This window comes from Capricornis sumatraensis, chromosome 3 (genome assembly GCF_032405125.1).
Source record: "Capricornis sumatraensis isolate serow.1 chromosome 3, serow.2, whole genome shotgun sequence".
Lineage (NCBI taxonomy): Eukaryota > Metazoa > Chordata > Mammalia > Artiodactyla > Bovidae > Capricornis > Capricornis sumatraensis.
The window spans coordinates 163,164,119-163,178,928 of NC_091071.1; the positions used below are offsets into that span (position 1 = coordinate 163,164,119).

Consider the following 14,810-nt stretch of genomic DNA (forward strand, 5'->3'; position numbering starts at 1 on the left):
ATGACAACATGCATACGTTGGAACTGTTAAGAGCTGTGAGTCCAGAGAGGAGAAGGGGTTGTTTTTATGGCAGAAACATGGTCTAAGGTGATCATTTTGCATTTGCACATAAATTTAACTTTGACAGTTTAGGCAAATGGGAAAAAAGCAATGCACAATAGACATATCAGTTACAGGAAACATAGCAATTCTTCAGAATAAAAAATTTTCCCAATTTCTAATTTTTAAAAATTACAAAAATGTTCAAGTAACTTTGTTAACTTTGTTAACTTTAACTAAGTTAAATTTAAATTTAACTTTTACCATTTAGGCAAGTGGTAAAAAGCAAAGCACAATAGACATATCAATTATAGGAAACATAGCAATTCTTCAGAATAAAAAATCTTCCCAATTTCTAATTTTTAAAAATTATGAAAATGTTCAAGTATATACAGATACTGTAGTATAGTGAAGTTCTACCCACAACAGCAGTTATTAATATTTTAGCCTTGTTTCATCTATTCCCTCCACCTTACTCTTAAGTGTACTATAGTATTTTAAATCAAATCCCAAATCACCCATATTTCAGTACATATGTATAACTGCTAAGGATATTTTTATATACTATAATACATAACAACATTAGTAATTTGTTAATTATCCTACCTAGTATATAATTTTTCTGATTTGCCCATATATCTTTTGTATAGTTGGCTTATTTGAATCAGGCGCCAGAAAAGATCCATGCGTTTGACTGTATCTAGTGAGTTTCTTTTATTAAACATTTGCCACTGTCTGCTAATGCTTTTAGATCTGTTGCAGAAACCCAAGTTTGGCCTGTGTTCTGGGTTTGAATTAGTGCTTCCTTATTATGTTGCTTAGCTTGTTCCTTCATCCCCTGTGTTTCCTGTAGACTGATAGTTCTAGGAACTTCATTTCATTCAGTTGATTTTTTAAATGAGGGAAAGGAGGTAAATATTTTTATAGATAGAGCTTTGTACTTCCTGTATATCCTACCATGAGTCACATTGATGTCTGATTTTCTTATTTTAAAAACACGGATAGATCAGTGTTCCAAGTTATCAGCTCCAGTATATCTGCTATGAAGTTCTCCATCATCCTTTTACCTATAATTATAATGGGCATTGATAATTGTTGCCTATATCCCATATTTTATCAAAATTGCACAATGTTAATTTTCTGTTTTTCTTTCTGCATTTATTAACTATGTGAATCTTCTGTTAAGATTCTTTCCCTTTCGACTATTTGGTTACCCTCAAATGCAGGCTCTACAGAAAAGACAGGATAAAAGTGTCATTCTCTTTCTTTTATTTACCAATTTTGCGGGTATTGAGTTGTTGTTCTCACAGACTTTAATGTGACCAATGGATTTTCTTTTTTGATATTATAATCTTCATGAGTTTTAATCTTTTATATTAACTATAGTATAGTTTACTTATACTACTGTCAAATACATAATTTATATATTATATATGCAAATTTTAATTTTCTTGTCAGTTCCTTGCAGTGGTTTTTCTTTTTTATGCCCGAATTGTATCACCTTAGGCTTGTAGGAGGGCTTCTCAGCTGGCGCAGTGGTAAAGAATCTGCCCGCCAGTGCAGGCGACACAGGAGATGCAGGTCCAGTCTCTAGGTTTGGAAGATCCCCTGGAATAGGAAATGGCAACCCACTCCACTGTGCTTGTTCGGAAAATCCCATGGACAGAGGAACCTAGCAGCTACAGTTCATGCAGTTAGAGTCAGACACAAGTGAGTGTACACACACACACACACACACACACACACGTGCACGCACGTGCCTGTGAGAGCCTTTCACTTTGGCTCCTGTGTCTTTTTTGGCACGACATCATCCATCTTTGCTTTCTGAGGTAACATGTCCCATTCTCGTCTTATATATTTTCCAGCTCCTTCACGGGGCCCTGGTTCCTTTACCTGGGAATGTTCTCATACTGATTTTTTAAATAGCACTTCTATAATCAGGAAAAAGTATCACATGTACATTATAAATATTTGTCCTTAAGAAAAACTTAATATACAATACACATTCTCAGTGCCCATTGTTAACCTTTGATTTTTTTCTCTTAGTCAACATATGTGTTTGCATATATAGGACACACAGGTTTCTTTTGTATACATAAACATATATATGTACATATAGGGCATATAAATATGTGTATGCAACATTCTATCTAAAGTGTTTTCAGTTAAAAGGGATTGTGGGCATTTTTTTCAGTGCAGTAGAAATCTTCAGAATATTGATTTTTTTAAAAACTGTATTTATTTCTGGCTGTGCTGGGCCTTTATTGCTTTTCTCTAGTTGTGGCGAGCAGCGGGGCCCCTCTCTAGTTGTGGTGCGTGGACTTCTCATTATGGTGGTTTCTCCTCCTGCAGAGCACGGGCTTCAGTAGTTGTGGCACGTGGGCGCAGCTGCGCAGCTTTGGGGCTCTGAGCACAGGCTCAGTAGTTGTGGTGCATAGGCTCAGTTGCTCTGCAGCATGTGGGATCCTCCCGGATCAAAGATCTAACCTGTGTCTCCTATATCGGCAGTTGGATTCTTTACCACTGAGCCCACAAGCCCCAGAGCATTGGTTTTTAAATGACTTGACAGTGTTCAGTTTCCTGGGACTTTTTCTCTTTTTCAGCTGTCTTAAGTAATGATTCATCTGCCATCTTGGGACATAAATCTTAGAGAAACAGGTTTACCGGAGAAGCATTTTTAAGTCTACTGATACACAGTGGACATACTCATTATCATACGAAAGACACTAGATAAACTAGTACATGGTGCATTCAAAGCTGGAGTCCTTAGAAGTCTTACCTCTTGCAGTTTACTAAGTATTAATAGCTTCATGGTGTTTGAACAGATTATTCAATATTTTTGTGCCTTAGTTTACTCATCTTATTTAGAACAGAAAAAAAAGAACTTCTCTTAGGAGTGAAGAATCAAAAAGTGTTTCTGTTCTTTTCTTGAGAATCAAAGGAAATAGTTTGGTCCTTCTACATGTTTTCTACAGGTATGTTCCAGGGTTCAGGTGTAAAACCGTGAATGAGTGGAATCAGCAGAGTGCTTTTTGTGGGACTTATTCTATCTGCTCCTGCTGCTCCCGTCTCTATTAATATATCTCAGATAATGGTGACAAGTACTGGAAGAGCAATGAAGCAGGGTAAGGAGATGAGATTAGGGGAGAGGACCTCTGCTGGAAGCCTTGGTCAGGAAGGCCCTGTGTGTAAAATGAGGAAGAGAACCATGGTGATCTGCACTAAGAGTTCTCCATGAACAATATGGAAAACGTTCCTGGGCCTGGCCAGGAGTGTCAATCCAGACATTGTGGCTGAAGCCTAAAGTGTAAGAGATGAGGACAGAGAAGAGTAAATCACAAGGAGCCTTTCAGGCTGCAGTCAGGAGTGTGGATTTTATCCTCAGGGAAATGGGAAGGATTAAACAGAGAAGTGACAGGGCTTTGTGAATTGTGAAGTGTTGTACTATAGGAGAGATCCTACATTATTTTAAATACTGCTACTGTTATCACCATGATAACCACCTGGTTTACTCGCTAAGCTGTAAAAAATGTCAGTTTGATTCCTGCATAGTATCCAGTATTGCACATCATTGGCCCCTGAAAGTCTGATCAAGATATTAGTTTGGCTAAAAAGTTCATTTGGGTTTCCCTGCCACTGTTATTAAAAAACCCTAACAACCGTATTGGCCAATGCAATATATTAATTGCAAAGAACACTTCACTAGTCTTCTTGTGTGCTCTAGAACGATTAATTTTGGTTTTACATATCTGATGATGAGCTATGTGTATGGCAGCTTTTTTAATTAACCAGAGGTTAATTTTACCTTCTTTAAGCTACTGCTTCTTTAAACTACTCATGGCTTATTTTAATGAAGCTGCTGAATCATTGCATCTTATTTGCAGCTGAGAAGAGCATATAGCCTATCCTTCCAAAAACAAAATCAGAACTTTTAGATGCAGTTTTTAAAAGGAGAAAATCACTCATTTTGCATTGCTGTATAGTCTGTGTGGATACCTTTTTTTTAAACCCATTTTGGCTCTGGAAATTGTAGCCATGAATCAGATGTTAGAAGGAAAAAACCCCCACAGAACTATCTTTTTCTACTATTTATTCAGATTTTAATGCGTGTGGATGCTCTTCTAAGAACTTGTTGCTTAGTTGCTCAGTCATGTCCTGCTCTTTGCAACCTGTGGACTGAAGCATGCCAGGCTTCCCTGTCCTTCGCCATCTTCCAGAGTTTGCTCAAACTCATGTCCATTAAGTCAGTGATGCTATCCAACCATCTAGTCCTCTGTCACCCCCTTCTCCTCCTGCCTTCAATAGTTCCCAGCATCAGGGTCTTTTCCAGTGAGTCACTTCTTCACATCAGGTGGCCAGAGTATTAGAGCTTCAGCTTCAGTATCAGTCCTTCCAGTGAATATTCAGGGTTGTTTTCCTTTAGGATTGACTGGTTTGATCTTGCAGTCCAAGGGACTTCCAAGAGTCTTCTCTGGCACCACTGTGCGAAAGCATCAATTCTTCAGCACTCACCCTTCTTTATGGTTCACCTCTAACACGCATACATGACTACTGAAAAAACCATAGCTTTGACTATACAGACCTTTGTCAGCAAAGTGATGACTTTGCTTTCTAGTATGCTGTCTAGGTTTGTCATAGTTTCTCTTCCAAGGAGCAAGCATCTTTGAATCTCGTGGCAGGAGTCACACAACCCACAGTGATTTTGGAGCCCAACAAAATAAAGTCTGTCACTGTTGCCATTGTTTCCCCATCTATTTGCCATAAAGTGGTGGGACTGGATGCCATGATCTTAGTTTTTTGAATATTGAGTTTTAAGCCAGCCTTTTCACTCTCCTCTTTCACCTTCATCAAGAGGCTCTTTAGTTCCTCTTTGCTTTCTGCCATTAGGTTGGTGTCATCTGCGTATCTGAGGTCATTGATATTTCTCCTGGCAGTCTTGATTCCAGCTTGTGATTCATCCAGCCCAGCATTTCTCATGATGTACTCTGCATATAAGTTAAATAAGCAGGGTGTCAGTATACAGCCTTGGCATACTCCTTTCCCAGTTTTCAACCAGTCCATTGTTCCACATCTGGTTCTAACTGTTGATTCTTGACCTGCATAGAGGTTTCTCAGGAGGCAGGTAAGGTGGTCTGGTATTCCCATGTTTTTGAGAATTTTCCACAGTTTGTTGTGATCCATATAGTCAGAGGCTTTAGCATAGTCAATGAAGCAGAAGTACGTGTTTTTCTAGAATTTTCTTGTCTTTTCTATGATCCAACGGATGTTGACAGTTTGATCCCTGTGCCTTTTCTAAATCCACCTTAAACATCTGGAAGTTCTTGGTTCACATGCTGTTGAAGCCTAGCTTGGAGAATTTTGAGCATTGCTTTGCTAGCACGTAAAATGAGTGCAATTGTCTTTGGCATTGCCTTTCTTTGGGATTGGAATGAAAACTTACCTTTTCCAGTCCTGTGGCCGCTGCTGAATTTTCCAAATTTGCCAGCATATTGAGTGCAGCACTTTTAACAGCATAGTTTTTTTAAAGCTAGACATTTTAACTCTCAGTGGTAGACATAGGTGCAGACTTAATTTATTCTGACTCCCAGTCTAGCCCTCTTCTCCCTACCTCACGGATATAGAAGCTGGCTGAGGGCTATGCTTTTGTGAACAGCGGCACAAAAAGCAATCTCCTCCTCCTTTTTAAATTGATTTCAGTGGGTCAGTAAGTGTCCCAGTCATCCTGACAACCAGATTTTCCAGGACATGTCCTAGGAGTGATATTGGCCCCTTTGACAACTACAACCCTTCATGGAGAATAGTGAGAGTCTCCACTTGGTGTCTGTAGGGGTAGAGAGATTTAGAAAATTGAATTTACTAAAGTTGTGAACTTCAATAACTTCCTGATTATATGAAAGAGTTAACAAATGGAAAGAATCTGCTCTGACAACCAAAGTTTTGTGATTGAGTGAACAGTGGATCCATTCACTGTGAAGGGGAATTTAGAAGAATAAGAGGAACTTGGGGGTGAGATTTGAGTTGCCTGGAGGGTGTCTGTAGTGAGCAGAAGTTAGAAATGTAGGCTGATTGGTTGGAGCTGGAGATAGATTTCAGGTTGTTGAAATCAGTGGGTAGATGAGATCACTCAGAGAATATAGGATAAGAAGACAGCCAAGATAGAACCTTGAAGGACGTCAACATTGGAATAAATATGAGTCATTGAATTAAAGGCGGAAAGAAAGGACATTTGGAAAGACAGGAAAGCAAACGTGTGAAAGCTAAGAGGTGTGAAGTGCTAAATGTTTATGCAAATTCCTTTCTTGCAGATTTAGCATGTTTTTTTATAAATATTAATTTTAGTATAAAGGCATGCTAAATTATTCCCCACCCCTGTCCTCCCAGTTTTCATGTTAAATTTCCCCTCTGAGTCGTCTTTGGGATTTGGGCATGTCCCACTAATTAACCATCAGGAACAAGCTTGCCCTCAGTTTGAGAGACCCAGGGATGGGTCTCCACAGCCCTCTGTAATGCTGACAGTGGCTGGCTTTCTCCCAGTGTCATTAGTAATTTTGACTCAGCCCAAGGAATCCTATTGAGATTTATTATGAACCAGGTTTTTTTTCTCTTTTTTTTTTGAAGAGACAGGGAAGAGAGTATTTAAAAACTAAATGAATTTTTTCAACTACAGTATATATTTTTGTCCATTTCCTTCATGAACTCCGGTTATGTCTAAAACATAGCTTAGGCAAAATGTAGTTAAAGAAAAACTTTGAACATATGCAATAGTTGAGAAACAGTGAAAACTCATAAATCCATCTAGATTTTAAAGTTTTTTACCATATTTTCAAGTGTGGTACTCTGGCTTAGAGGTAGTTGGCATATTTAGGGAACCAAAAGGAAGGACCTCAGTGTGGTTGGACCCCTGTAATTAGAGGCTGGAGGACTGTGTGAACTGGAGATGGGTAAAGCCATGGTAGACAGTTTGAGTATTACCAAAAAGGCAATGAAAAGTTATTGAAGGGCCTTACTCAGGGAACTCTTGCTGTCATTGTTCCCTAGAATTCTCTCAAATCCTTATGGTAAAGGAAGAAAGGGGGAAGTGAGAGCAAGGCAGGTGAGGGATGTCTTACAACCATCTAGAAGTGAAGTGAAGTGAAGTGAAGTAAAAGTCGCTCAGTCATGTCTGACTCTGTGACCCCGTGGACTATACACTCCAGGAATTCTCCAGGCCAGAATACTGGAGTGGGTAGCTCTCCCCTTCTCCAGGGGATCTTCCCAACCCAGGGATCGAATCCGGGTCTCCTGCATTGCAGGCAGATTCTTTACCAGCTGAGCCACAGGGAAAGCCCTTTAACCATTGTTACTGCAATAGTTCCAGCTTGGGCATCTCCGTACTCTTGGAGACATGTGCCTGGGTGTTTCACATCCTTCACGGACACAGAAGCCTGTGAATAGTTCGGCTTGATGGTGGACCAGGCCCCTTTGAAAGCACCATCTCCATTCCTGGAAGGAAGCAGAGTGGGATGGAGAGTTGATTCTCAGTGCTGCATTTGCTATCATTTGGGCATTGTTGGAAGGTCATGAGTTGTTCTGTGAAGGGATTAACCTTTGTTGCTTGTAAGGACTGGGCTTCCCTGGTGGCTTAGATGGTAAAGAATCTGCCTGCAGTGTGGGGGACTTGGGTTCGATCCCTGAGTTGGAAAGATCCCCTGGAGAAGGAACTGGCAACCCGTTTCAGTATTTCTGCTTTGAGAATCCCATGGACAGAGGAGCCTGGAGGGCTAAAGTCCATGGCGTTGCAGAATCAGACACGACTGAGCGAACAGCACATACACATACACCACAGACGCACAAGCAAACTGAAGCCTCATGACCAACTCAAACTCAGTTTCTATTTGGTTCCAAATCTTCAGGTGGATTTCAGATAGTTCTTTATTGCTAAAATGAATTAAAGTGATTCATGAGATCTAGTTTAGTCGTCTGTATTTCTTTTAGCTGTGTGTGTGTGCACGCATGTGTGTGTATTATTACATATTTTAGAAACATTAGTTTTCTTATGTACAGATCATGGTCAAAGTCTGCTGGTTCTGTTGGTTCTGTCTGACTTGGTGGATTAGTAAGGTTAGTAAATTGGCAGCCTTACTTTTCTGTCGTTCAGCCTTCCATGGCAATGTTTTATTAATAGTGCTTTTTATGTATTAAGGATAATTTTATATATCCATTGATTTCTTTAAATTTAGTTTTATGTTTAACGGAATTATATGTATCAAATTGAAGGAGGCAAAAAGTTATAGAAAGGGTTTGTAAGAAAAATAACAATCCTCCACACTTTTCCTGCTCTCTAGAGGTACAGCCTCTTTTGATCAATTGTTTTGGAATCTTTCTCCACAACTTTAATGAACATATTAATACTTACATGACACATCCATGATTTCACCATGTTACTTATAACACTGCCTCAGTAGCTGCTTTTATTTTTTTTACTAATCGTAAAGTCAGTAACACAATAAATATGTACTTAGTAACTATGCATGTAAGCTAACGTGTTTATTAAGACTTTTTATTTCTCAAAGTATTTCTCTTAGCCTTTTAGCAATGTTCTAGGCACATGTATTGTCTGCCTGCTCAGTCATGACTTAGAAGCCATTCACGAATTTTAAACTTCTCTACATTTTCAGTTAATTGTTTAAAAAGTTGGATCACAAGTGACATACTAATTAAGCTTAGTACAAAGCAAATTTAGCTGTAAGAAATAAATTCTAATGCAGAAGATTTAAGGGATACTATTTCCTTGTCTTTGATCCCCCAAACCTTGGTTATATTAAATAAGAATTGGTGAATTTGAAGGTATAAATGAAAGAAATAAAAGGATTTTTATTATTGCACTTAGGCTTTAAAATAAGAACTATGTGATAAAGTTTTTATTTATACATTTTGTAATGTTATTTAAATAGTTCTTATTTATTCTTTTACTTAATAATTATACTTAACTGTATTTTTAAAACAATACATCAAAAGAATATTTAAAGTGTGTGTATGAGAGATGGGGAGGGAGGGCAGAGAGAAAACACAAGCATGTCCTGAAGAGCTGGGACTGGGTTAAAGCCTGCTGAGGAGAGTCCGCCGCTTGTTACTGACTGTATTCCTCTAAGTATGGTTTATTAGTTTATATGTTCAGCAGAATCTTGTCTGCCTGGTGTATTAATTAAGAGAAATGATTGTGGCATGCTTCCCCTTTCCCTCACAAAAGCAGTTTGCATATGTATTCTCTTCGGCAGCTGTGTGTTTTCTTCTGTGACCAGTATTTCTTGTGTAGTAGCTGGAAAGTCACTTCTTTCACCACTGAGCAGGAGCTGAAAATAATCTCTGTTGCATAGCACCCTAATATTTCCTGCAAAATAGCCATTAAACATTCCTAGCCTTTACCCAGCATAGACTTGTTTTATCACTGCTATTATTTGTGGAATACAAATAGGAAGATTATATATTCATAGGATATATTGTGAGTGTGAATTTACTGTTTACAGAGGAGCAGTCTGCATTCCCCTCTACCCTTCTTCAAAATAAATAAAAGAAAAAAGTAATGGAAAAGAATGATCCAGAATTTGGGTCCCATCTTGCCAGGTAATCAAAGAGAAAATGTAACAGCCATCTGGGAGTAACTCACCTGTAGTTGATCCAAACTTCTTGTTGTAGAAAAGATATTTAGAAGTAAATTTATGCATCTTTGAATTTTGAGAACCTGTGTTTGAGGGCATTTCCCTTTGATTAATGAAGATATGGTTTTACTGTGATCAAAAGAAGATTTACAAGCTGACAGAGGCGAACTGTGTGTAGGTGACTGATTCGGGCATAGAGATTGATCAAAACAGATCATATCAAACCACGTCAAGAAATAACATACCTGTTCATGATCTGTTAGAATTCATCTGCATGTTCTTTCCCCCTAAATGTTTATTTGTAAACAGACATGCAGCTCTCTGTGTCTCAAACTTCAGAGAAGAAACATTCCAACACTTTCTTCCAGTGAAATCTTAGGTGAAGGTCAAAGGAAGTGTTATGATGCTGTGCGGCAGAGAGATTTTATGTTGATCGAAAAAAATAACAGAGTAGGGTTGGTGTGTCTGAGACCTACCTCTACCCGGGCAGTGGGTGCCAGGGGCAGTTAACTATAGAAGTTTGGAACTCCCAGGTTGAAAGTCACTGAACTAAGTGATCTTTAAGGTTCTTCTCAAAAGTGTTAATCTTTTGGTATCTTATATGAGGTTGTTTAGCGAGGGTGGGTGTAACTTCTTTTAGTTTATTTAGTGAGAAAAATTGTAACTTCTGACGTGTTCCCATTCCTTCCATCGTTTATCTTGTTAACTGTGTTTATTCGTGGTGACTTCTTTGAATAGTTGATACCCCCCTTTTGCCTCATGTAATTGAAACGTTGTCTTCTGCTTCCCACAAAAAATTAAAAACTTTCAGAAGTTCATTGTCCCCAGAATTTATCCCTTCATAGAGAACAGCCATATCCAGGCAGAAAAAGTACACCATGAAACCATCACTTAAAGAATTTGCAGATCTGACTGGGGAGATGTGCCCAGGGCTCTCTCCAAGGTTCCCTCCAGCCCTGAGCCCTCGGGCCTGACTGAGGAGGAGGATGGGTGTGCCTGCGGGACGCTTAGCAGCAAGCAGCATAAACCTTGCAAAAGCGCATCTGGTGAGACCTAGAGAGTGGGCCTATTGCCAGTGTTTTTTTGGCTAAGCCCCCAGTACTAACTTTTTACCTCAGTTTTCTCAACTGATAGAGGTGTCTATTAACTGGAGGTATAGTCTGGTGATTACGGACACTTTGGATCAACCTGAGCCTGAGCTGGTTTTACCCTTTAGTACCTTGAGCCAGTTTCTTTAAGTCATTCAGCTTTATCTGTAAATGGAAGTCATATAATGTCCTTGGAGAATTGTTTGAAAAGATCCCATAGATTACAGATTCCGTTGCTTAGGAGGGGCCCTGGCAGCACTAGCAGGCCACCAGCATCAGCACCGTCACGTTCCTCTCCAGATGGGGGTTACAAGCGCAGGGGATTAAAAAGGTGTTTTGAAAAGTACAAAGTGTTCTGTAATTCTACAGTCATTTCTTATATATTTGTGGATTTCCTAGGACTGGTTTTGAAACTGATGTGAAATAATTTGCTCAAGCCTGGTTTTCTTCTCAGATTAGGATTTAGAAAGTACGTCTTCTGTCCGCCTCCTTTTCCTCACTGATTCCTTGCGCTGTGTCCGCAGGTAGAGCAGGCGGAGCGCAGTGAGGCGTCTGTCGCTGCCGCCATGCCGTTCCCATTTGGGAAGTCTCACAAGTCCCCTGCAGACATCGTGAAGAACCTGAAGGAGAGCATGGCTGTGCTGGAGAAGCAAGACATTTCCGACAAAAAAGCAGAAAAGGTATGTATTTGGCTTTATTTTATATTTTTAATCTTTGGATTAGGAGCACATGTAAGACAAATTATGAGCTGGTTTCTAAAAAGCAGTAAATTCAGTTTGTGTTTATTTAAGGTTTTTAAAATATAGTCCAACTCAAGTAGCGCTTGCTGGTGCTATTTAAATTCCACGTGTTTTCTCCTGTTCTGCCATCTAACACATATCTAACTTTTTTCTCAAGTTTTTCACTTGAGGTTTCCAATTTTATTTTAACTTTCGGGGTTTTTGTTGTTGATGTGGTTTATCTGATTTCTAAAATCAGTGTTTCCACTGGTAGTCTGCCATGGGAGATACCTCTCCTGATTTTGTGTTTCCTGTATCCCTGACAAGTATCTTCTACCCAGTCATCACAGTCTAAAATGTGACTTTCATCCCAGTTTGTCCCCCGCCCCGAGAAGCATCAACTTTCACGAAGTAGCATGAACCTCTACTGCTTCCTGAGAGGTTTAGGAATTGATCCCAACTTCCATTCCTACTTGACAAAAATTCTCATGACCTTATGGACCGTAGTAGTAGCCTCCTGAGGGCTCTTTCTGAAATGTCTCCCCTCCTTTAACCCTTCAGTTCAGCCTTCTCGCGTAGTGCATGAGACCCTTTGTGGCCTGGCCTGCGCGGCTCTCGGTGGACTTTAACCCTTCTTCCTTGCTCTGTGTGCTCTGCCAGTCTTGGCCCCTCTCTGTTCATGGAAGCAGTTAAGAGCAGTCAGCTAGCTGTACTGTCTTTGTCTTGTTCCACTGCCCTGCACCAGTTTCCCTTAGCCCTCATTCGTTTTTCAGAACCAGCCTCTTCATCTGGTTTTCCCAAATGGCTTTCCAGAATACTCCCTCTCCTGACCTTATCCTTACCCCCTAAAACAAATATCCACCATTTGGCCACCTCCTTTGGAAATAGCCGGACTGCTGCTGTCTTCAACATAGTTTTATTTGCATCATATTTTTGTCTTCCTTTCTAGACTTTGAGCTCTTTGACCCATGTGTCATTTCTGGCCCGCCTTTGCCCTCCATGGTACCTGTCTCTCCATGGGCTGAACGCCTGATGATTCATTGGATAAGTGCTTGAGTGGAACATTTTCGATCCTTTCTTTTATTTTAGAAAGTTGTTTTCTGTTTTGAGTTGACAGTTAAATTGCATCATTTCTACCATCTTTTTAAGTTTGAGATTCTGTGGTTTACCTGTATCCTTATAAAGAAAAGAATATCACAGTCATGGGATTAAGATTTGTAATTATAGGCTATTTAGTTATATAACTTCCTGTCATTGGAAGCAGTGTACAATTAGTGAAGTTTGGTATAATGCAGCTTTTCTTCCATAGAAAGTCTGTAGACAATTTCTTGTATACCTTAGTAAGATATATAGGTAACTGTTAATAATATGATGAAGTGAACTTCTTTTAAAAATGGCTGTTATATTATTTTGGTTGAAGTATATAAAGAAAATCTGGCCTCATACAGATGCATAATTGGGAAAGAGGAGTATTTTAATAGCCTTTCAGATTTTTGAAGTTTCTGATACCACATGAATATTCACCAGTTGATAGTTTCTTAGTTGTAATAGACTCAAAGTGTATAAATGGACTTCTCATACTCTCTACTTTGAAGAGGTTCTTTATCCATACATAACTTTGTTACAGGCATTGGTCATTTAGAAAGTGTTGGATCATTGACTTATATCTTCCAAATGTTGACACATTATTCAGTATCAAAAATTCACACTCTAAAATTACACTACTGTGATCTCAGAAAAGTAAAACTTTTAGAAAGTGGTCAAACTTCCTTGTGTTGTATTCAAATTTCAAAATTCAAGTTTGGCAACAAATACTATTTGTTGGTTGTTTTTCTTAAGGTGACAGGTTCACTTTGTTTATTTTTGAAAAAATACCTGCCAAGGATACAAGCCTGCATAATTTGTCAGATTTTCTTTCAAGGAAAAGTGATATTGCATGAAGAAAACTGCTTGTTCAACTCATAGCCCAAGCATTATTATACAAATACTTTTCTTCAAGACAAGCAGCCATACTTCTGGAAGGGGCAGAAGGTGCTTTGTGTGTACTTCCCATTCAGTTCAGTTCAGTCTCTCAGTCGTGTCCAACTCCTTGCAACTGCATGAACTGCAGCACACCAGGCCTCCCTGTCCCTCACCAACTCCCGGAGCCTACCCAAACTCATCTCCATTGAGTTGGTGATGCCATCCAACCATCTCATCCTCTGTCGTCCCCTTCTCCTCCTGCCCTCAGTCTTTCCCAGCATCAGGGTCTTTTCAAATGAGTCAGCTCTTCGCATCAGGTGTCCAAAGTATTGGAGTTTCAGCTTCAACATCAGTCCTTCCAATGAACACCCATGACTGATTTCCTTTAGGATGGACTGGTTGGATCTCCTTGCAGTCCAAGGGACTCTCAAGAGTCTTCTCCAACACCACAGTTCAAAAGCATCAATTCTCCTGCGCTCAGCTTTCTTTATAGTCTAACTCTTACATCCATACGTGACTATTGGGAAAACCATATCTTTGACTAGAAGGACCTTTGTTGGGAAAGTAATGTCTCTGCTTTTTAATATGCTGTCTAGGTTGGTCATAACTTTCCTTCCAAGGAGTAAGAGTCTTTTAATTTCATGGCTGCAGTCACCATCTGCAGTGATTTTTGGAGCCCCAAAAAATAAAGTCAGCCACTGTTTTCCCATCTATTTCCCATGAAGTGATGGGACCGGGTGCCATGATCTTAGTTTTCTGAATGTTGAGCTTTAAGCCAATCACATCAAATGTTCCCGCTTGCAGGTCAGAATATAATGAATTATTTTTCTGCTTCCTCATACTACTCTTAAGTGAAACAGTTTTTTAAACTGAGTGCGTGAGGATGAAAAAACTACAATGATAGCTGTTGTAACTCTGGCAAGAGGTCAGCACCATCATTGCAAATGGTTGTAGTCGAAAAGGGCAAATTATGTATTTACATTGATAAGAAAAGAGTTTTGACCTTACTGACCCCTTGAAAGGGTCTCAGGGAACCGTTTTTGGTAACATAGAGGTTGAGAAATCCTGATCTAAACCTAAGGAAGAATAGACCTCCTGCTATTAGGATAAACAAAGCAAAGAGAATTAGTTGAACTTTTGAAAAATAAGTTTTGTTTCAAAGAAAGGGGACAACTTTGAAGACCGGTTGATACAAATTATTCTGGAATAGATTAGGAATAGAGAGGAAGACCCTGAACTTTGTGGTTTCACTTTCTTGTCAAGATTCAGGAGACATTGCTAATACAAGTGGTAAAAAGGGAAGTGAGACCTGAAAACAGTGGAAAGATAAAATATTATCACTAAATTGAACACCCTGAAAACTA

The 14,810-nt window shown here is 39.3% G+C and overlaps 1 protein-coding gene across 1 annotated transcript in view; it reads left to right on the forward strand.

The window, feature by feature from the left end:
• The first annotated feature begins 11,297 nt into the window (after window positions 1-11,297).
• The window catches only part of CAB39 (calcium binding protein 39), a 52,470-nt gene continuing 48,957 nt past the window's right edge, over window positions 11,298-14,810 (forward strand). Inside the window, exon 1 of the mRNA XM_068967612.1 lies at window positions 11,298-11,445. Coding sequence (XP_068823713.1) covers window positions 11,332-11,445 — 114 coding nt within the window. The 5' untranslated portion in view covers window positions 11,298-11,331. The remainder of the gene's footprint in view (window positions 11,446-14,810) is intronic.